This window comes from Oryza sativa, chromosome 5 (genome assembly GCF_034140825.1).
Source record: "Oryza sativa Japonica Group chromosome 5, ASM3414082v1".
Lineage (NCBI taxonomy): Eukaryota > Viridiplantae > Streptophyta > Magnoliopsida > Poales > Poaceae > Oryza > Oryza sativa.
Window position 1 is genome coordinate 16,759,362 of NC_089039.1, and position 22,614 is coordinate 16,781,975.

Consider the following 22,614-nt stretch of genomic DNA (forward strand, 5'->3'; position numbering starts at 1 on the left):
TTTAGGATAGAGGGAGTATAAAATTGCGAGAAGTGAAAATTCTTTTTTGTTTTTTTTACCTGCGTTGTAAAACCAGCAGGTAGAGGATTGTTCCCACAAAAATACACGCTTTTTCCCCAAAAAAAACCCCACCTGACCTCGCACGCCGCCGCTCGGTTGCTCTCGCTCACCGGCCGTCGCCGCCGCCGCCGCCGCGGGCCTCTCCGCCCCTTTCAGCGAGCAAAAACAAGCAAGAAGATCAAACAAAAATCCCTCCCATGGACGATGACGGCGGTGGCTCGCCGGGTCACTACGGGGGCGGCGGCATCCATCTTGTCTGCGAGTACTGCGGCCATGGCTCCGAGTACGCCGAGGACGACGCCGACGACGGCTTCTTCACGTGCCGGCAGTGCTCCGCCATCCACACCTCCACCCAGAACACCGCCACCAACCCCTTCGACTTCCCCATGACACCCGCCCACCTCTCCGCCCACCGCCGCCCCACCCAGCCCACCCCCACCCCCAAGCCCTTCCCGGCCCCTCGCGGCGCCGCCACGGGGGCCGCCGCCCCGGACTTCGACGACCTGGGCGAGCCCAGCGAGCCGCGGGACTTCGCGACCGGCGCCAACGCCTGGGGCAACCCGGAGGATGTGGCGGCGCGGGTCCGGTGGCGCTACGTGCGGGGGCTGCAGGTGATCCTGCAGCGGCAGCTGGAGGCGCTGGTGGAGCGTCACCGGGTGGGCTCGCTCGCGGCTAGCCTCGCGGGCACCATCTGGCTGCGGTGGGTGGCCGCGTCCAAGGTGTTCGACGAAATGTGGGTGCATAAGATGCTCGCTATTGCTGCGTCAGTGGAGGAGGGTCATTCTGCCTCTAAAGGTATACAGTTTACCATCTTATTTTAGTAGTTGCCCATCGAATAAAAAACAGAACGAACCTGATATGAATGAATCTTTTGTGCGCAGACAAGCAGTCTGAATTGGAGGGCGATGCCCAAAAGAGTCAGAGCAGCTATGAGTTCTTGTTTCTGCGCTCATTGAGGATGATGCTGCCTGTGTACTCAACACTGGCTGTCTGTTTCCTTGCCTGTCATGTCGCGCGGGAAACCATCCTACCAACTGACATTTGCAGGTGGGCAATGGAGGGGAAGCTTCCTTATGTGGCAGCGTTTACCCAAGTCGACAAGCTTCTTGGAAGTTCTTTAAACGACTGCCCGTTGAGTTCACGGCAGCTATTTAGGCCAACTCGAGTGATTGGAGCATGGCAGCTGGAAGCTGCAGCTGGGTCCATAGCGCAAAAGATAGGACTGTTGCTTCCTTCTGTTAATTTCTACTTGATTGCTCAGCGCTTCTTGAAGGAGTTATCTCTTCCAATTGAAAAAATCCTTCCTCATGCATGTCGCATCTATGAGTGGGCAATGCCTGCAGAACTTTGGTTGTCCAGTAATCCTGGCAGGGTACCCTCACGGGTTTGTGTAATGGCTATACTAATAGTGGCTCTAAGAGTTCTGTATGGCATCAACGGACAAGGGATATGGGAGGTGAGTTTTCCATATAGGCCACGCTCTTTACGTCATGTGGTAGAACCTGTGGTAAATACTGATGAACTGAACTTCATTCCTTTCTAGAGTATTGCTCAGACAGAAAATGCAGTTGGATCTGATCCTGAAGCAAGTGCACCACATTCTATAGAGCCTGACAGCAACAACAGTGAGGAGTTTGATGCAAGAGAACTGTTGTGCACTCTTGCAGCTTCTTATGATAAAATCAATGTTGGACATGGTAACTTTGGATGATCATTGTTTGAATTCCACATTATCATTTCTTTGCTAAACTCACATCAGGTTTAGTCATGCATATGCTGATCGTTTTTAGTTTAAACTAGTTTCTTATACTAGCACCATAGCTATGTTTGTTTTTGAAGGGAAACCATAACTATGTCTAACTATGGAAGAGGTAATTAATCGGCATAAAGATGGCATTTGTAGCTTGTGCTTAGGCAATGAATAAATTTGCGTATTTCTGGATCTTATACATAATAGTTCCTCACCCAGAGAACAAAGAGCTCCAGAATGCTTGCTTGTCTCTTCTAATGCCATAGACTTGCTCTTGTTGGGCCTGTGCATTAGCCACTGCCATTGTGAAGTCTCAAAAATAATGCACAAAACTTCCACTGATGGACTTGTCTGTTCTTAGTTACCTGTGGATAGTCCTATAAAAGGTTATCATATCAGCATATCGACAAAGAATGTTACAGAAAAAGTTCAACCTCATGCGGAATATTGGAGCACCTTTAATTGCATCTCCAATTAAGATATGCTTTTTTCATTTCTTTTTGTGCAAATGACAATGTGTAGATTTAACTTCTTTCATTTCTTTCACATGGCCCAATGAGCTTAGTTTGTGAGATTTCTCCTTTCATCTGCTGATAGAGCATACTGATTTCACTCTCATTCCAGAAAATATAGCAAAACTTTCCTGATTATCGTTCCAAAAAAACTAGGAACACGTTCCTAGAAGATGTATACCCCTCTCGTTCCATGTTTTTAGAAGATGGCGTCCTACGTTCCTTGTTCCAGTTCCTCAACCCATCGATCCAGGAACTTTTGTGACTTAGTTTTGGTCTATGCTATAATTGGTTCCATGCATTCTTCAATGACACTATTTTCAGTCTGCAAGATACTGTCTTTATATGTAGACATGTGTTTTGTTGGTAAGTTTTTGTTTTGAGAAGAACACATTGTTTTGACGTGTGCATATGTAGGTGGTTGATTGATCTCATGTGGCCATATATGACCTCTGTTTGTGTTTGTTTTACACTTGCAACTAAGGCAGCTTTATTTAGGCAATCATTTGTTTTTATATCATATGAAAAACCCTCTAATTCTGGTGGCAATTAATGAGGGCAAAATGGAAGGTGTGCTTTGGGATTGTCAAATAGTCAAAAGTGCCAAGTAAACAAAAACAGAGTGGGTGCATTTTAGTTTCGAGGATAAATATTTTCTGGCATTTCTAACTTTGGATCCTATATTATATATATTTGGCATCCTTTGCAAAATGCATGTTAATGGTGCAAAATTAACTCAGATGTTTTCTTATTGTACAGACTATTCGAAGGAAGTTCATTCTTATCTAAAGTACTGCAAAGATGTGGTTTTTACTGGAATGACATTTTCACTAGAAGAGGAGCATTTAATAGATATCTTTTGGGATATGTACAAAGGGAAAGAGGTCATGCTCTTGGTTTGATATTATTGTCAGAACTTCTTTGTGATGGGAATTATAATGGATACTGTTTATGCACTGCTGCTTTTAGTCTACCTCATTCTAACCTCTTAAATCCCCGTCATTTGCTTTCCTTTTCACATGCTAGATCACCTTTTTTTAGTGAACTCTATTTATGACTTCAATATCTGATACAAACACTATTGCTCAAATATACCTGAAAGAGCTTCTATATAGTGAAAATTTTCACTAATTAACTATCTAATTAACTCTTCTTAACTTTGAACATACAAACTTTTAGCAAAAATATCAATCTTCCAACCAAAACCTGGTGATTCCAAGTGAACTAACTGGTGAAACTTTCATGTCATAAATTTAAACTTGAAGCCTGAAAATTGAATTTTCAATCTGCAAATAAAAATTTTCTACTCAACATTGGCTGATAGCTAAGTGTGAAATAATAGCACATGTGGATATCTGTAGAATTCATTTCGTGTTAGAAGGAACAAAAACAGGAATCCGAGTCAAACAATAAAATAAAGAGGGCCAACAAAACTGCTATTTGTGCAAAAGCTTTTCTCTTCTTTCTTAGTACAAATTGATTTGAATTCCAAATTTGTAATGATGTTGATCACCTTGAGGTCTACATATGTCTTTTTAAGAAAACCTACCTATGATTTGATGGCTAAACTGATGGAGATACATGATAGCATGTAGCTATTTTTAGTTGTGCTTTGCACTAGATTCATTCCCGTCTCTGGATTACATAACTGCCTATGTTGTTGGTTTGCAGGATGAGAATGCAAAATTGTGTCAGGAAAAGTTGAGAACTACAAATGGAGTGAATAAACGCTGCCGAGATGGAAGGTTTGCTGACACAAAGTGCTGTTCTACGCCACTAGGGAATTGTGCATTACAAAGCATTAAGTCAAAAATGGAAGAAAATGGATTCTGTTATGTATCTCCAAGGAAACGGCTGGTTTCAGATGGTTATCTTCTATATACTAGGAGGGAATCATCTGGTAGTCTAATTTATGTTGCACATGCTGATTATTACATATTGCTACGTCCTTTTGCAAAGCTTGCAGAAGTTGATGTTAGAGTTTTGCACAGTAGTGTGTTAAAACTTGAGAGGAGACTAGGCTGGATAGAAGAAAGAGTAGGAAGGAGCTTGAATACCTTACAGAACCTCCATGATGAAGCAAGTGATGACGAAAGACCTGTATCAGATTGAAGCTTTGATCAACTGTTATATTGTGCCAATGTTGTAAGAAGTATCACTTTTTTGTTTCCTCGAGTAACTTGGTCAAGTAGAAGGCTGGCACTACTGTTACTTCCATTAGGATTTGTCATGCTCTTTTGTACGCTAGGGTAGCCTTTAGGCCTGTACACAATGACGCTGTCTTGTGCTCGGTGGGCAGCTGCACAGAGCCACAGATTGTTCTTGTTAGGATTCGAGAGAATCCATCCATAACAACATTGTATCGGGAACAATTTGCACAAGTGGCCTCGTAATCAGTGCTAACTCATATGTATCTATTTGAATGAACCCTGCCCAAAATTAACCTTTGCCATTAGCTCACACTTACTATCCACGGCATTATTGCCACTTCTGTAAACTGCTGTGCATCTCTAACCTTTTAACTTTCTCAAGGTTTGAGGACAATGGGATTAACAATAAACATAATAGCATTCGTATAGTAGGTTCAAAGTGAAATCTTTAATACCGATTTCAAGGTCCAATCCCTAGCCTCTCATTGGACCACATGGCATCCTAATATTTCGGTTTGAATCCCTCCTAAAATCTGTCACGTGTCCATATGGAGAGGTGGTGGAGAACCCTGCGCAGTCTCCCGCGCGAACATTAATCTGAACTCTAGAGTATTCCAAACTATCTATCACTTGCAATCTCTTCAAATCGAAATAAAAATAGGCATCAAAGCATGAAAGAAGAGGTATCCATTTGTCTTCTTCAATCGATCAAAACTGATAAAAGAATGTTGTCTTCTTCAATCGATCAAAACTAATAAAAAATGAAGATCAGAATGTGAGAAACCCAGTGTCAGATATGTGGGTGATGCACTGCAATGACGCAGGACGAGTTCTTGGTCCTCCATGCCTCTGCCATTGTTGACGTTGATCTGGCCGTACATGCCCATTGTGGATTCCATCGTGGGGTGATGGCCTGATGTGGTGAAAGGAGAAGAGATTCATCTTTTTTCAATTTAGCCCTTTGAGTTTATTAATATTACGAAAAGTCTTGTATTCAAATGGTTTCATCCATATAAGCCCTAAAGTTTACATATATTTAGTTCAAATTATTCTCTGCAGAACAAAGGCATCCTGATTTTCCATATCATTCCGGACTATCATCCCGAAAATCCATGGAACGTGCTTCACCCTTCGAACAAACGTTTTGAAGAGGTATACCCCTTCGTACCATATTTTTCAAGACCAGCGTTCCACGTACCACGTTTCAAACATTTATTTTGCTTTCTTTTATATGTAATTTAAACATTTACCAGCATAATGTTTTTGTCAGGCTTGACAGATATAAAATTTTAAAACTGCTTAAAGATCTATTCATAACTCCTTTACAAATAAATAATAAATATTGCGTGCATTTACTGTACTGCGCGCATATTTTCTATTTCTTTTGTTTTTTATTGTATTTTTTATCTTTTAATTTTAATTGTGTTATCAATCAGAACATAAGAATCGATCAGCTATATAAGACGCAGCTCCAATTGCTAGCCTGATGTATGCTTGATCTGTACAACTAAGTTTTATTGCTTTAATGATTATAGATAAACATTAAAATCATTATCCAAATTATGTTAATCTTAGTGTAATATGTTTATCAGGAAATAAACATTTCTAGATTTATCAAAACATAAATATCACAAATACCACCGCAATTACCATCGCTTGATTCATTTTTGTTCCATCTCATATATACTTAACAAGTAATATGATAACATAACATGTACAATATTTATATATTTTGAATAAATAAATTATAATATTCAAGGGTTACATTAGTCGGCGTAGTACCGACTAAGAGATGGTTCAAAATGAAACTTTGATAATATGTCTGGCCTGATGTGCAATTCTCTCTCTTACTCTGAAGAATAAATTGGCAGAAGGGCCTTTGTTTGGATGGGCCGAGATATCCAGTCCAGGCTCATACACGTGGATGGGCCGGAGATGTGGCCTACTCTAGCGAGGCCTCCGTGGGCCGAGCCCACCAGGCCTAATCTGCCCCGAGGAGACTGACATGTGGGCCCTCCCCTCCTCCTCCTCTTCCTCCCGCCCGCGCAGGCGCCATTCCAAATCCCCCTCCGCCTCGCCTCGCCTCCTCCTCCTCCTCCCCAATCCCTCACGCCACCGCCACCGCCGCGTCTCGGCTCTCTCCGGCCGCGGCCACCGCAGCATCCACCGGATTCCGCCCCCTTCTCCCACCGCCGCCGCCGGCAGCGTCGCAGAGGTATGTACGTGTTGGCCCTGCTGCGAGGTCGATGTATGGCGGTGCTTCCTCCACCCGTGAAGTGCAGCCTCGTCGCTCCCGAACCCTAACCTAGACCTAACCCCCTCCTCCTTCTCCTTCAGGTTCGTGGAGGGAAGCGTGTGCAGCGTCTAGCCGCGCCCCCCGCCCCACCAGCTGCGCTGCTCCGGGGGTCCTCGTCCCCTCCCCGCCGCCGATGCATCAGGTCGGTAATTGCCCGTGTCCCTCTCCGCACCTAGAGATTCTCCGGTTTTTCGCACCAGCTGCGCTTGAGATTTGGATTGGTTTGGTTTGGTGTGGTGTGGTGTGGTTTGATTTGGGAGTGGAATTGAACGGATCACCTGATGGAACTCCATGCGTGATTGGATTGTCGCTACCTGCTGATGTGGAATTTCTCCTGAACTTGTTAGCTGCAATGGAGGGGAATTGGGGCGATTAGGTTGCGTGATTGATCGAATTTTGCGTCCTGCTCGTGTGATTAGTCCCAGATTCCAAATTTCCAGTTGTTTTATCACTTCATTTCCACGAAATTTCACCCATGATCTGTTCCTTCATCCTACGCATGATCTCTATCTAGTCAATTTTTACGAATTAGCATCTGATTTGGGACTAATCAGAGAAAAAGCTGCACTGATGCAGGTATGCTACCCGGTCCCCTTCTCCCACTTCCGCCGCCGCCACCACCGGAGCTCGTAGTGTATCCCTCTGTGCCGAGCCTGCCACCTTCAGCCACGCCGCCGTCATCGTCGTCGTCCATAGGCTCCAGCATTGCCATTGTCGTCCTCGTCGTCATTACCACGGCCATCGTGACTGTCGCCATTGTTGTCATTCGACGCAGCTACCGCCGTGGGCGCCGCCTGTCCTGCTCATCGTTCTCCCCACGCCGCAGCTTATCCCCAAGGGCTTTGTCATCTTCGCCATCAGCAATGTCTCAGATGTGGCGCGCGGCAGTTGCAGCTGTCGGTTCTTCACCGAGGGCCAGTGCTGCCAGTGCCAGGTCCTGGCCGGAAATGGCCGCGCCCTCTTCAGCTCCAGGCGATCCCGGCAGAGGCCCTCCAGTGGCATTGTCGAGCTCTGCACAAGGGGCAGTGCAGGGGACGGCTGGATTGATGGCGTCCTCGGCTACCTCAGCTGCTGCGATGGCGCCGCCGCCGTCTGCGCCGTCTCTGCCGGAGGTGGAGCGGGTGATATTGGAGCTGCTCTCGCTGCCACCTTCGCCGTTGCAGCCGGCGATGAGCGGCAGCACGGCGACCTGCTTCATCTGCAACAAACTGCTTCTCCCAACTGATCTGCACCTCGTCCTTCCGGTGTGCTCCCACATGTTCCACCAGCGCTGCCTCGTCGCCTGGCTCCGCAGCCGCGTCACGCCGCTGCTATGCTGCCCCGAGTGCCATGCTCCCATCACCACCCGCTGCCGCACCGACAAGAGAAGCCTCGTTCCAACCTTCTGCTCAGGGGAGTACGACATCGAGTCGCAGATTCTGGCGGTGCCCGCGCCGCCAGGCGAGGAGGTGGCGGAGGCAGTGGGGGGATCTCGTGGGTGGCTGCGCTCCTCGCTGGACAGGCTCTCCGGCAGCTGGAGGGCGTGCTCCGGCAGCCGCGCCGTCGCAGCGGTGGCGGCGCCGGGGTGCTCCTCGTCGCGCCGCACCACCGGAAGCTGGAGCCCTGGCACTGGCAGCACGAGCGGCCGCCACCTCCACCTCGGCGCTGACTCGCGTGGCGTTCAGACGGAGGTGCAGCTGCAGCTGCAGCTGCCGGTGCTGCCTCTCGCTGATGAAGAGGTGGCTGCAGCCGACGATGATGCTGGGGGATCTCGCGGCTGGCTCCGCTCTTCTCTGGCCACACTCTCTGGGAGCTGGGCCGTGTTCCCCACCACCAGCCGCTCCACCGCAATGGAGCTACCAGTGTCCTCCTCGCGGCGCACGGCAGCTGGGAGCACCGACTCGTGGTCGGGGAGCTGGGATCCTGAGGCGTTGAGGGTGTCGGAGCCGCAACCACGAGAGAGACCATCGGTGCTCGACTACGCCAGATGGGTGTTCAGAAACTCAGGCAAGTATACAAAACATCGGCACTGAAGAAATTAATCTTGTTTCTTTAGAACTGGTGCACTTTTGCCTCATCTGTCATCTCATGTTCTCATTGGAAATCCATTACCTTTTGCTTTTGTAGGTTGAGCTATCGTCTTCCTCTTCAGAAATGTAAGGGAAAAAAGAAGAGATGAAATGTGCATAGGAGCTACAAGAACATTGCATAACAGTAACAGGATATTTTTACATCAGCGAAGGATACTGGAGGCATTCTGTATAGTGTCTGATAATTGATCTTTCGAATCGTCTGCTGCCCTTGGCGGTTTTTCTTCAATCCAAGGGAAACAGTGTGCAAGACAACACGAGAAATCGGAGGTATAGGTTTACTTGTAAGAACTTAGGATGTTGTTCAGTTCGAGTAAAGTTTGTCCACTGCAGGGGGTACATAGCAAATTGAGCGATGGTTTTGGAGAATTCTTCGGTTTGTCATTACTTTGACGTAAACATATATAGGTATGGGTATTTTTTTTCTTTAATACATGATGATATTGACAGGCTTTGGGATATTTGATGATATACTTTGCTGTGGATGTTCAGTTTTATATCTGAAAGTGAATAAATGCTCTGTTCTGTGAACCTACTTGTTTGCGATCTTTTGTGGAGCAAAACAGGCACGGTGCAAACCAGAGCTGAAATCGAAGGAAAATAGACGCGAGTAAATTGTGTTCGTTTTGTCATTGCTGCGCCCAATGAACAATATTCTGAGGTATGAGGAAATGATGTGCTTTTTATTCACTTACATAAACCACACTGAAATACTAGTACTACTACTACTAGTTGGTGATCAAAGTTTGAATATTAGGTGAATGTAGAATTTTTTTTTTCATGCTAATTGCTATAGCAGATATGCCCCGCCTACTTGTTTCTGAACAGCTCTTTCGTTCCTAGGACAGGCATCTTTGCTTTCTGTCATCTCCTGGTACACACTTGATATAGGCTTTAAGCCACAATATTTAATCTATCTCCTTGACTCTTTCTCCTCTTCCCAACCAGATGGATTTCTGCTTGTTCTTGAATCCAAGTAGATTTCTGTGAAATATTTACGCTGGATAGAGGGAGGATACTTTCACTTACTCCTGATTGCTTCAAATTGCAGCGTATAGCTTGCCACTTTTACAGCATTGGCACATGTGTGTACTACTACAGGAGCGGCTCTGATTCATCATCCACATTTATGCACATTATTCATTACATTACAGCATAGCACCACAATTGCGATAAAAAAAAAACTAAACATGAACGCGGGCTAGGCACTTCAAGAATTTTATCAGAAACATCACGATCCATGTTCCTTCATTACAAATTGTGGGCCAAACATACTAAAGTATTTACATTTAATTTATTCAAATCAAGTGCTCATAAGAAGCATCACCAACACAAGTATATCATCATCAATACTTCCTATCACTGCACCAGAAACAGTTCTCAGACCACAAGCTGTGAACCTACTAGTTTGCAATATTTCCTATCATACTTCTTGAAGAAGCTTAGAAGATCTCATTCGTGTCTCATTTCGTTGTCCCTGAAGAAGATGGTTCACTAGAATCCGGAGAGGCAGCTGCTTGCTGTGGCTCTTTCGTTAGAGAAGTGGCCATTCCTGAAACTTCCTGAAAAGCAAAAATAGGACCAAAGTTAGCATATTATGAGCCTTATGGGCTACAGTGAGCATTTTAAACACTATTGCACATGAGAAAAAAGAAACAGCTGAGAATCTAATTTTCTAATAGTTACAAGCATGAACTGTTAAAATAAAACAGATTCAACTCTCGCAAGGAATAATTAATAGTGCACTGTCAAGTACTCAAGTGTCAGTTGTGCTAGCTGGAACATGTACTTTCACTTACCCAAATCATCTACCAATGTTACAAACTGACTGATGCAGTGACCTGTAATGACATGCACCTCACCTTAGCTTAGTGCTAAGACAATGGTCGACCCTGTTTAGATGGGACTAAAACTTTTAAGTCCCTATCACATCGGATGTTTGGACACTAATTATAAATATTAAACGTAGACTATTAATAAAACCCATCCATAATCTTGGACTAATTCGCGAGACGAATCTATTGAGCATAATTAATCCATGATTAGCCTATGCGATGCTACAGTAAACATTCTCTAATTATGGATTAATTAGGCTTAAAAAATTTGTCTTGCAAATTAGCTTTCATTTATGTAATTAGTTTTGTAAGTAGTCTATATTTAATACTCTAAATTAGTGTCTAAATGCAGAGACTAAAGTTAAGTCCCTGAATCCAAACACCACCTAAGTACTGCGTAAGACTTTGGAAGGGTATCCACTTTAAATCAAAGTCTACAGGGCTCAAACACTGCTAAACAGCATGCCACTACAGTAGTCACAATGAGTAATAAGCCTCCTCTGTGTTGTGTACCTAGAAGGTTGGTCATTAATTCAGAGCCTTTTGAGTTTAATTGTCTTGCATGAAAATGGGGATGATATTTTCAAGCCAAACAGCACTGAGAACACAGACTGCAATATATCCTATATGAAGCTATGTGCCCAACAGTTGCATCCTGGCTGTAAATCTGAACTGAAAGAAAGTTAAATCAAGCCAATCAAATTGGAAATGATTGATTTCATCATTCCATCCCAAGCCTGCAAAGACTGACGAAAACAAGAAATCTTGCAAGGCACAAATCATGTACAGTAGTGATTGTTAAACAGCGTAACAGGAGATAAAGATCTCCTACATATACAGTGAAAACCTAATTGGTAAAAGCATTTAATAACAGAAAAAATGTATTAAAGACAGAAAATCAATAAACATGGTCATTACTCACTAATTCTGTTATAGATATTCATTGGAGATTGGTTGGACAGAAGCAATTTTAAGTAGAATTAGCTAGAGGAAGGAGGGAACTTGGCAGGGAGATAAAAATTCAGTAGGAGCAGCTCAATAACTCTAATGGGGGCCTAGGCACTGATTGATGCCACATGAGTGCCCAACCCTGCTGCTTCCTAGTCAACATGTGCATTGCCATTGCAACCTTGCTAAGCAGACACATCCCACCACATCAAATCGTACAAAAAATTCACCATGGGAAATTGAGAATTATATATCTCAATTTTGCAAACGAAAAATGCACATCATTAACAAACCACAAAAAGTCAAGCGAAGGTTAATAAAATATACCTTCATAAGATGCAACCTCAGATCAGTTGGGCGAACACCCTCACCAATGCAAACCATAATAAACTGTGAATAGTGGAAAAGGACATCTGCAGCGGCTTGCTTTTTCTGTTCAGTCTGCAAAACACATCTCATCATAATGACAAATATGAAGTGCAATGCCACTAAATTTGGATCTAGATAGGAAGGTGATTTTAAAAATAATCTCTGTGAATGGCCTAATAAACCTTTACACTCTCTGTTATTATTTTCAGTTTTACTTCTTCATCAGTAGCCTGAACAGTTCTATGACTGATTCCAGTCTGCTATAAGAACTTTATCAAGTTTGCATACTCAGATATCGCCCAAAAAGTTCAGGCTCGCAAATAAACTATGTTGAATCAAATTAATCCAGGTTAAAAGTTACCCAAACTTTACCAAAATAAAACTGTACTTTCAAGATTACAAAATTTGAAGATGTCATGATCAACAAATCTGACCCAAGTTAAAGCATAAATTCAAGATGAACAAATCTGACCAACGTATAAGCATAAATTCAAGAAAACTAAATTCATCCATCAATTAAAATATAACTATATTGTGCCAGAGAGTATCTAGCATCTACTGAATGAACATAAACTTAGTTCAAATTTTGTGTTTCCCCTTGCCAAAGAAGGACCTCATTTGTGCATCTAGCATTAGTAAACAAGGCAGTAACTCCACAATGTGTCCAAACTAGTGTAAATTGGATTCTGATAGAAAAGCAGGGATACAAAAGAGAACTCGGAATATATTTTCTATTACCTCATAGTCACCCTCACATGTCATAGATGTGTTGTGCGCGGCCATTCTTTATGTATTATCTTATTCTGTTACAAGAAGGGAACTGATCAGCTACAAATGGCTGACTGGATGGTGCTTATACAATAACTGCCACCATAATTTTTCTAGATTCCAAACTAAATAAAAACAATGGTAAACAAAAGGTGTGGATAAACAAATCGTATACTATTTGGATAATTTTTGCAATTCAGTAATGGTGACAACAAATATAATTAGGTTATGCTTATCACAGTCACTAGACCCCAAACATAGGTCCCGTTCTTTTCTCCAACAAGAGTTGGATGAAGATTAAGATTTTCATGGCACGCTTTTCAAATTGCTAAACGGTGCATTTCGTGCGAAAACTTTCTATATGAAAGTTGCTCTAAAATATCATATTAATCTATTTTTCAAGTTTGTAATATTAAAACTCAATCAATAATACGTTAATACCACCTCGTTTTGTGTAAAAAACTTAATCTTCATCTTCATCTTGATCTTCAGGGAAAAAGAACACCACCATAGATATAATAATAATAATATGACAGCTGATCAAATTTCCCAACATGTCAATTTCACCATTAAAATTTAACACCAAAAATCAGCACAAGGAGACAGAAATCACAAGCAATAAAATGATAAGCTATATTTATAGTCTTCGGCTTTTCTTCACCACCAACCTGAACACACCTAAAGAACAATGAAACAACGGGAATGAAGCTACAAGTGTATTTGCAGCAACGGTAAGTTCCGTTCTTATTGCTATCACAGAATCTGCAGGTTTTATTTGCAATTGCATAGACAAGGGCCGACGAAAAGGTGGACATGGACATTTAATAGAACAAAACCCCCAAATAATTGGGGGAAAAAAAACAACGGGAATGAAGCTACAAGTGTATTTGCAGCAACGGCAAGTTCCGTTCTTATTGCTATCACAGAATCTACAGGTTTTATTTGCAATTGCATAGACAAGGGCCGACGAAAAGGTGGACATGGACATTTAATAGAACAAAACCCCCAAATAATTGGGGGAAAAAGAGTTGCCATTTACAACAATCAAATCACATCATCAGCAAGTAACCTAATGGATTGATTTGTTCCCTCACAGATAGTAAGATCAAACAAACAGTACCCGAACGAAAATTAAGGGTGAAATTTATGCGAATCCCTGACCTCCCCGATCTGTTTCGCAATTCGTGTTCCGGTGACTTTCCCCTCCAACTCCGGCGAGCCTGGTGAAGTCCGGAAGCGGGGGAAGCGGCGGCGGCGGCGACCCCTCGACTAGTTGGGACGAGGCGGGGAGGGGGAAGATGGGGGCGAATTCCCCGGGTTGAGGGGCACCGGGGCGGCGGCGGCGGGACAGGGAGCAGCACTCGCGGGGAAGGGATGGTGGTGGAAGACGAGAGGCTGCAACCTCGCTGTGGCTCGCCAGACGGGCTCGTCGGTGGGAAGGACGGGTTGGTGGCGCACGCGGCGAAGCAATGGCGGCAGTGCGGCGCGGGGGAGGGGGGTCTGAGCCGTTGGTTTGGGGAAACTACTGTTCTAAACTCTCGACCCTCGAGTTTACATCATTTCTTTGCATATCATCTAAACTAGCAAAATACTCGTGCATTGCAACGGATGAAAACAATATAATTTTATAATTTTAATAATTAATCTGTCACATGGTAAATCATCTATTTCAATCATTGACACTTAATAAATAAACGTGAAAATATTTAGAAATACATCAACATCATTGTTTATTAATAACATTTTTCCTTTAATAATTTTACCTTGCATTTTATTATGTTCTCACTTATATATAAATCTATATTTTTCTTTAATTTTATGTATGAATCGTACTTAAAATTTATAAAAATATTGAATTCATATTGTTTCTAACATTCTATTGTTATTAGATTGTACTTGGCATATATCATTTTGTTTTTTTATTCTAAACTATAGTTGATTTGAATTTATTAATTACCTAATTTAAATATCTATATTATTAGTCTAAATTATTTTTAAAATTAAAAATATTAAAATATTATAGATATATCACAATGTTTTAGGGACGGGAAGACAAAGTGCGTTCAATGGTTTCAATTTATAACCTGATAAAGAAAGAATGTTAAATTAGATTCATGCCAAGTGGCACAAATGTCTTAGAAAATTTATAACCTGATAAAGAAAAAAAGTTAAATTAGATTAATGCCAAGTGTCAAAGTATGTCCTTTAGAAAATTTTGTGGAATAAAAATTACTTATAAGAATATACCTTGATAAAAAGATATTTTGTGTGACTATGGGTAGTTTGTGGTCTAGATTCTTCTTAAGAAATTTATGTGAGTTTGGATGAGTACAAATTATGTGAGCTTACATTTTTCGTTCTAAGGGTGTTTGGATGAGATTCAGTAACCAAATTACATATGCTAAAAACGGAAATCAAAATTAACAACTTGAAAGTAGGTGGAGCTGGGCAGAGGCAGATCTAACCCTGTTTCCGTTGAACCCCCAAACTTTTTGAGGGATAATGCAGAATACCTGATGAGGTGTGGGTAGGGAGGGATGCTCACCGGCGAGCGACGATGCGGTGGAAGGAGGAGGACGCCGGGCGCCACCTCTGCTCGCAGGATGGGGATCGGCGCAAGCGGCGGGCGAGGAGACGAAATTCGAGGCCGAGGCCGGATGGGATGGATTAGGATGCTCACCGGTGAGCGAATGCGGCGGGAGCAGAAGGACGCCGGCGCCACCTCTGCTAGCAGGATGGAGATCGGCGCCAGCGGCAGGCGAGGAGACGGGAGTCGAGGGCGGAGGGCGAGGAGACGGGACGGATTGGGGAGGCGGAGGTCGTGCACGCGGTGTCGCCTGCCTATGGGTCATATGCACAGGCCCATGAGGCTGGAGTTTTTTCATCTCCCAAAAAAGTTCATCTAAGGTCCCTTATCTTGTCGTTGAGTTTTAAACGACCCTGAACCCCTAATCTTGCAAAACGGATTACGGATCACTTTTAATCTCAAGGTAGTATTGTTTTCCGGTTTTGTTGACGTGGTGGCTGAGTCAGTGTAGGGCCCACGTGGACCCCACAAGCTAACCAGCAATCTTCTTCCACCTCACTCCCCTCTACTCCCATCTCAACCCAAACCTCCAGGGCATTCGCCAATGGGTGGGGAGAAGGGTGTCGGTCGGAGGGGAAAAGCTCGACGGCGGAGGCCGCCAGCTGACGTGGCTCCCAATGACCGGGAGCGCTCACGTCATGGACTTGCGCACGTGCGGGGTGTGGCGCGGGTCCCAACTACAACTGCAATCTCGTCTTCACCGGCACGCGTGAGGGCTGGGGCTTCCGCCTCATCACGCTGGCCAAGCTCCTATCCCGGGCTTCCGCCTCGTCACGATGGCCAACTCCTATCCCCCAAGCTCATAGTCGCCCCCATCGAGCGGCTCAAAAGCCGATGTGTTTAGGTGTCCCCGAGCTTCGCCTCTCCTCCGCAGAGGCGAACGCGCGGCTCCGCCGCATCGTCTTCGAGGTCAACTCCATCTACTCCACGTTGTGGTCGCATCATCCTCGATGCATGCGCCCTTTTCCCTAACGCTTGCCACCGCCAAGCTTCTTGTTCGCTGCTAGCCTTCTCCCCACCCATTGCCAGGTGCCGTCGTCGGGCTTCTACCTACCACCGCCGCCCAACAACCACCACCCTTCTCCCTGCTGGTCACAGGCCACCACACACCTCTCTCGCGATTCAGCGTCTGGCGTCCTCTTCGCTTGCATGCACGGGCACTCATGCAGTCAGTGGTGCTCGCGAGTATGCTCAGGCGTCGCAACGTACTCCATCTCCCAACTCTTGGAGATCCTCTTGCCAATCCCGACGGTGTGGCTGACATGCGACCATGATGTGGACGTGGCGCAGATGCGCGGCGAGCTGCCATGCAACGATGTAGTGGTGTAACCCGAGGGGACGACGTGTCGGGAGCCCTTCCTACTTCGCTTCTTCGCGCTCTTCGCCGTGTAGGTCCATGACGCAGCCGTCAGTCGCCACTCTTCTCCCCACCTGTTGCCAGCTGCCCTGAAGGTTTGGGTTGAGACGGGAAGAAAGGGGAGATAGGTGGGAGAAGATTATCGGCTGGCATGTAGGACCCACATGGGTCCCACGCTGACTCAGCCACCAAGTCACCAAAACCGGGGAGCAATACTGCCTTGGGACCTAATGTGACCCGGTTTTGCAAGATTATAGATATGTTATATCTGGTATTTTAGTTCAGGGACAATTTCGAAACTCTACGACAAGATAAGGGACCTCAAGTGAACCTTTTCCTTTCATCTCTCTCATTTCTCTTTTTTTAAAAAAAAAAATAGCAAAGATGCTCGTGCATTGCGATAGGAAATCCAAATTACATATGTTATTTTTTTTGTGTATGGTGGCAGAGAGTTAGATGATGGATATTTGGGGGTCTTTTTTCATGAACCTGGGTAGGTCTCAGGCACGTCGTGGATGGAACATATGATAGAGATGTGGGTTTCACATAGAGATAATCAATAGTTGAAGGTGTCATTACTTATTAGTGTGGTATAAAGATTTTATTTTTTGCTGCAATGGCACTTATCACTATAAAAAATGATTTTCGCCTTTGGCTAAACTATAACGGCGATTATCACTATAAAAAATAATTTTTAGTATCTTTCCATATGGGCAGCACAAACCACATGCGAAAATAGGGTTTTCGCGCATGGGCACATATGGTAGCTATTTTTTAAGAAAATGAACTATTATATATGCAACTGGTGAATTCGTGAAATAAAAATAATAAGGCAAAATTTGCCATAGGACACGCAAAAAACATGTAATTGGTTGAGAGACACCGTTAAAACGTGACACGGCTGATAGACACTAAAAAAACGTGTAAATGGCTATAGGACACCGGTCACATTATTTTATTATTTCTGGTTCAAAAGAGGTGAGATATTTTTCTAAATGCCCAGATTGCCCCTTCTCTTTCCTTCTTTAAACACCAGTGGGTCCCACATGTCATAGACAGTGTATGTTTAATCTAATTTTTAATAGGTTTTTAACCACCTAGCCCCACGCGTCATGGACTAATTTGTACCTAATTAGTAGGGTGATTACTATTTGCTAATCATAAGTGGGGGCCCACATTGCTCTCCTATCCTTCTTCTTTCTCACACACGCGGCGGAGCGGAGGAATGGCGCGCGGGCAGCGCGACGCCTCGAGTGGGACGGTCGGTGTCGACGGGTTCCTCAGTGGTGGCGGCTTCGGCCTGATGCTGTGGAAGCACGGCCTCGCCTCTGACCTCGTCGTCGATGCCACCATGGTGAACGCCGAGGGGGAGGCTCCTCGACAGGGCCGCCATTGGGGAGGACCTCTTCTGGGCCATCCGAGGTGGCGGCGGCGGGAACTTCTCCACGTCATAGTGCAGAACCAGAACGCGCAGTTCGAGTCCCTGTACCTCGGTAGTCGGCACACGCCTTGGCCTCGTCGCCGCCATGGCCGACACCTTCCCGGAGCTCGGCGTGACGGCAAGCGACTGCATCGAGATGATGTGGATCTAGTCCATGCTCTACTTCGCGTTCTACGGCACAGGGAAGCCATTGGAGATGCTCCTGGACAGGGGCACCAGCAAGCCAGACAAGTACTTGAAGGCCAAGTCCGACTCCGTACGTCCAAGAACATGCCCAGCCAAGTCTGGGAGACCACCTGGAGCTGGCTCCTCAAGGACGGTGCCGGGCTGCTCATCCTCGACCCCTACGGCGGCGAGATGGTCCGCGTCGCGCCAGCGGTGACGTCATTCTCGCACCGGCAGGCGCTCTACAACATTCAGTACTATGGGTTTTGGTCAAAGAGCGGGGCGGCGGCGGCGGAGAATGACATGGGCTGGATGAGAGGGCTCTACAGTGAGATGGAGCCATACGTGTCCAAGAACCCTAGGGGCGGCGCAGCAGCCATCGCCGCCGACACAGGATCTCTCGCCGTCTGCCGCTCCTGGCGCGGGGGAATATGGCTCCATGGGCAATCTTGTCATTTTGAAATCACCTCTTTTGACCCGGAAATAATAAAATAATGCGACCGGTGTCCTATGGCCAATTACACATTTTTTGTAGTGTCCATCAGCCGTGTCACGTTTTCACGGTGTCTCTCAGCCAATTACACGTTTTTTGCGTTTCTTGTAGCAAATTTTGCCAAATAATTAATAGCTAAAACTGGTTCAGTGAAATAAATAATATGAAACGAAGGGAGTAAAGTATATTCTACGAACTGTTGGCGGTCACAAGATTTCTATACACTTGAAGACATATTCGTGAGACCCACCAGCAAAAAATCTCTATCAGCTCAAAAGACAATTGACCGTCATGAGTCTCGTTTTTGTGATAGGGGAGGCACATGTCACTGCTTGAGGCTACAGGCAGTGGGTGCGTGATGTTGTCGTGCTCGGATTGGAAACTGAATTTTTATACGTGATTGTTTCCGTTTCACGTGGGCGGAAGAGTTTGACGCTTGCAGGGGACATGGATACGGACCAACAATTCACATGTCGGATGAAAAATTGTGTGAGACACACTTTTCTACGATGCACGGCAAAAACACTATGAATGTTTTAAGTAGATAAAGATATACAACCATATACGTCGTATTTTGTAAGCAAATTTGGTAGGATTGATATATAGATATATTATAACCTACCTCTCAGTATTTTTCATATTTTTTTACCACCGTATACATATATTTCAAAGCAGTAAGCATGATTTAAACATCGTGGTTTCAAATTTCAAACAATAGTCATGAAAATTTTTAAAAATATTTTAGAGCTTTGATAATGGTGTTATGTCTGGCCCTGCAAAATATCAGCTTTAGAATATGACTCGTATAAAAAGAGACGAAGAAGATAAATGCTCGAGCAAACCAATTTTAGTAGTTCAAGGGGTACAATGAGGCAAAACATAGGTTAGTGGGTTAAGGGTGTGCTTTTTACTCCATCTTCCTAACTTATACTCACTTATTTTTATACGCACGCTTTTCCGATCTGTATATTTTATGTAAAAAAATATAAAGAAAATTTGCTTTAAAAAATCATGTTAATTTGTTATAAGACCTAGTCTCAACGATTTATTATGGCGTGCCCCCACCTAAATCTCTGAACAAATCAATTTGCTGCTAGGAAACTCAGACCGTTTATTTGTTCAGAGATCATAGTAGCACCTTGCAAGTTTCAGACATTAAACACATTTTTTTTTCAGTTTTGAGTTTAGATAAATATCTGTTAAACTTATATAGGTGGTGTTTAGCTGAAATCATTTTTGATCCAAGGTGAGAGTTATATTTGCCAGCAATACCAAAATATACATGATCCTAACTAATGTACTGCATATACAAAATTAGGTGCAATAGATGCTACTTACAAATAAGGATCTTGTATTGATCAGTTCAACGATCAAACTTCTATTTATCATCACTAATCAAAAGTAGGATTGTACTGCACTGATCTGAAAAAATATCCATCGCATGAACATAAGGAGGTCAATAGTGCAGATGATGCATCAATAGTGTAGATGATGCCATCTAAGATTCGTGAGTCCTTTTTGTTCAGAAATGAGGAAGGAATCAATAAGGGAGTACTGCACTGAACAGAAACAAGATGAATTTCATGAACATAAACGGAAATATAATATTGACCAAATGTAAACCTCACTCTAATAACACAAACGGTTCCATTCATACAAAAGTTTTTATACTCACTGTTTGTATTCCGATTTAATATTGCAAGTTATCATTATGTCAGTCAATAACAAGCATCCAAACTCATGTGCTAGAAGGCTGGCAATACATAAGCATTTTTCTGGAAAATCTGAGTATATAATAAGCAATGTCAGAATTTTTTCCAGACGGTAAATTTCAGAAACATGCCCCCTAAGGTCCTAAACAAACCAGAAACACGGTTATCCAAGTATACGAAATTCATATACAATATATGCCAAAATCAGAAAAACATAATCCAATTGTAGAAGTTATATCATGCAGATAGTGCAATTCAGTTTATATTTCATTTATAATGGCTATGATCAAAGGATAATTCATCAGCTGAATGAAATACATAACTGAATAAAATTATCACAAGAGAAAGGTTTTCAATACTCATCTAAATGAATGAAACCAAATCAGCGAGAGAGATTAAAAAAGAAAATACCTATGACATCCTAAATGCAGCAACCAAATTCAGTTTGAATGTTTTCATCGGTAACTTCACAACTCGAGTACTACCATAATGAGATGGTTTTATTTTTTCACAAAAAAAGGATTCTGAAAAAAAAGGGCGGGTTCATGAGATATTTGACCATATTTATTCAATAGTTGCCGTCAATTCACATATATACAGTCTAAATCTATGATCTTAAGAAAATAATATTGGTTTTGAATTAGTCCGTGAATTAGTTTCGATATCTTTAGACAACCTTGATGACCTGGACCACTTTCAGAAATATATAAATGTATGAATGATCCAAATATATGTTGTAGCTAAAGGGCAGTGGCGGCCACCAGATCATGTAATGGCATGTTTACATGTAACACATAAAAATTTAAGATGTTCAATCCCAATTCAGTAATTGCTGTATGTGCAGCACAACAGTGCAATTAATTTTAGAAAAAAAAAGTTACCCTAAAAGCCATGAACACATATATTACCCATGAACATCTGCTCCATGTACTACATGATTTCTTGCCGTGTATGTGTACGGGCATTTCATCGAACAACATGAGGGTGTCCGGAGATAGAGCTCAAATACAATCAGAAATTATGAAGGCCGTGATGCACGATCAAACATAAGCCAAAACAATGACATGACCTGTAATCAGGAGAAAAGGAACACAGGAACATGAAGATTTCCTTTCCCATCTGAGGGTAGAGGCCGGTGATGATGAAGATGGCTGCGGCGGCGCCGTTAATTAGCATGGGCTGCACCTCGATCGAGCCGAGGATCCCTCACACCAACCCCGTGTTCTTCCTGCTCTCGGGCGGCACGAAGCCGGCGGCTAGATCTCGATGAAACGAATCAGTGATGGCGCTAGGGCAAGGCAGGGTGGCGCGGCACGACGGTCGGCGGGGGCTCGGTCACCGCGACATGAACCCGAGGTGGGGGATCGGTGGCAATCGCGATGATGACGGCTGTGAGGGAATTCGGCGGTGGTGGTTTAAAGAGAGGGGTGGAATCAGCGGGCGTGGAGGAAGATTGCGAGCAATCCCTATTAAATTCGGTCGAATCTTTTTTTTTATCTCTCAACTTATACACTCAATATCCTCTTTTGGTTTTCCCAAAATCAAAATGAATTCACAAAATTGGGATAAAAAGGTCGGCCGACCATAATTAGTGACTGATAAATCTAGATATTTAAAACCGAATCGAAAGGAGAAATCATGAGAAAAATGATGAGAGAGGAGTGGAGAATCAATTTTTGCAATCAGTTCAAGGAGAAAACGCATGGGGAGACAGATCGAAGTGGCGGCGGCGTAAGGGTTTGGTCCGGCGACAGAAGCATGCAACAGATCGGATGAGATAAAAAAACCGGTTGAAAAAAGCGAAAAAGAAACCTAGCAAAAAAACCGAATCGGGAAAAAACAAACAACGAAGAAAAAGAACCCGGATAAAAACAGCAAAAAAAACACGACAAAACGAGTCGAAAAAAAAGGAGACACGAAAAAAACGAATAGTAGGCGACGATGCGTTACGGTCATGAGAACAAAAAAAGGAAACATATGATTAGGCTGAAAAAAAAACGACGACGGAAACGATTGGGATTCTAATTGACGGACCAAATAATCTGGCAAAAATATCTTAAACTTTTATAATAGGTAAAGATATTTATAGAAAAAAATTAACA

General features: G+C 43.6%; 3 protein-coding genes and 1 pseudogene across 3 annotated transcripts; 3 read left to right on the forward strand and 1 right to left on the reverse strand.

Moving 5' to 3' along the window:
- The first annotated feature begins 97 nt into the window (after positions 1-97).
- Positions 98-4,749, forward strand: LOC4338505 (TATA box-binding protein-associated factor RNA polymerase I subunit B). The gene is made up of 5 exons (XM_015781885.3): positions 98-855; positions 942-1,516; positions 1,604-1,757; positions 3,082-3,206; positions 3,994-4,749. Exons 1-5 carry the CDS (start codon positions 258-260, stop codon positions 4,432-4,434), a joined length of 1,893 nt encoding a protein of 630 aa, XP_015637371.1. The 5' UTR covers positions 98-257; the 3' UTR covers positions 4,435-4,749.
- Positions 4,594-8,780, forward strand: LOC136356653 (uncharacterized). Its single transcript, XM_066310896.1, has 4 exons — positions 4,594-4,646; positions 4,855-4,900; positions 5,532-5,624; positions 7,323-8,780. The coding sequence occupies exons 1-4, from the start codon at positions 4,594-4,596 to the stop codon at positions 8,778-8,780; spliced, it is 1,650 nt and encodes a 549-aa protein (XP_066166993.1).
- Positions 8,781-10,039: 1,259 nt separating this feature from the next.
- On the reverse strand, positions 10,040-15,571 carry LOC4338506 (uncharacterized). The gene is made up of 4 exons (XM_015783789.3): positions 15,303-15,571; positions 12,728-12,792; positions 11,948-12,061; positions 10,040-10,399 (listed from the first exon to the last, which is right to left on the reverse strand). Exons 2-4 carry the CDS (start codon positions 12,770-12,772, stop codon positions 10,301-10,303), a joined length of 258 nt encoding a protein of 85 aa, XP_015639275.1. The 5' UTR covers positions 12,773-12,792; positions 15,303-15,571; the 3' UTR covers positions 10,040-10,300.
- A 2,355-nt stretch (positions 15,572-17,926) lies between these two features.
- Positions 17,927-18,802, forward strand: LOC107276228 (tetrahydroberberine oxidase-like; annotated as a pseudogene).
- Positions 18,803-22,614: the final 3,812 nt, after the last annotated feature.

Excerpts from the sequence above, each read along its gene's own strand:
- LOC4338505 (XM_015781885.3), top strand. The coding sequence starts at position 258 with ATGGACGATGACGGCGGTGGCTCGCCGGGTCACTACGGGGGCGGCGGC. Across the intron at positions 1,758-3,081 it reads TAAAATCAATGTTGGACATG|ACTATTCGAAGGAAGTTCAT; the intron begins GTAACTTTGGAT and ends CTTATTGTACAG. Across the intron at positions 3,207-3,993 it reads ATATGTACAAAGGGAAAGAG|GATGAGAATGCAAAATTGTG; the intron begins GTCATGCTCTTG and ends GTTGGTTTGCAG.
- LOC4338506 (XM_015783789.3), bottom strand. The coding sequence starts at position 12,772 with ATGGCCGCGCACAACACATCTATGACATGTGAGGGTGACTATGAG. Across the intron at positions 12,062-12,727 it reads CATGTGAGGGTGACTATGAG|ACTGAACAGAAAAAGCAAGC; the intron begins GTAATAGAAAAT and ends TGTGTTTTGCAG. Across the intron at positions 10,400-11,947 it reads TGAGGTTGCATCTTATGAAG|GAAGTTTCAGGAATGGCCAC; the intron begins GTATATTTTATT and ends TTTGCTTTTCAG.
- LOC136356653 (XM_066310896.1), top strand. The coding sequence starts at position 4,594 with ATGACGCTGTCTTGTGCTCGGTGGGCAGCTGCACAGAGCCACAGATTG. Across the intron at positions 4,901-5,531 it reads AACATAATAGCATTCGTATA|AACAAAGGCATCCTGATTTT; the intron begins GTAGGTTCAAAG and ends TATTCTCTGCAG. Across the intron at positions 5,625-7,322 it reads CGAACAAACGTTTTGAAGAG|AGAAAAAGCTGCACTGATGC; the intron begins GTATACCCCTTC and ends GGGACTAATCAG.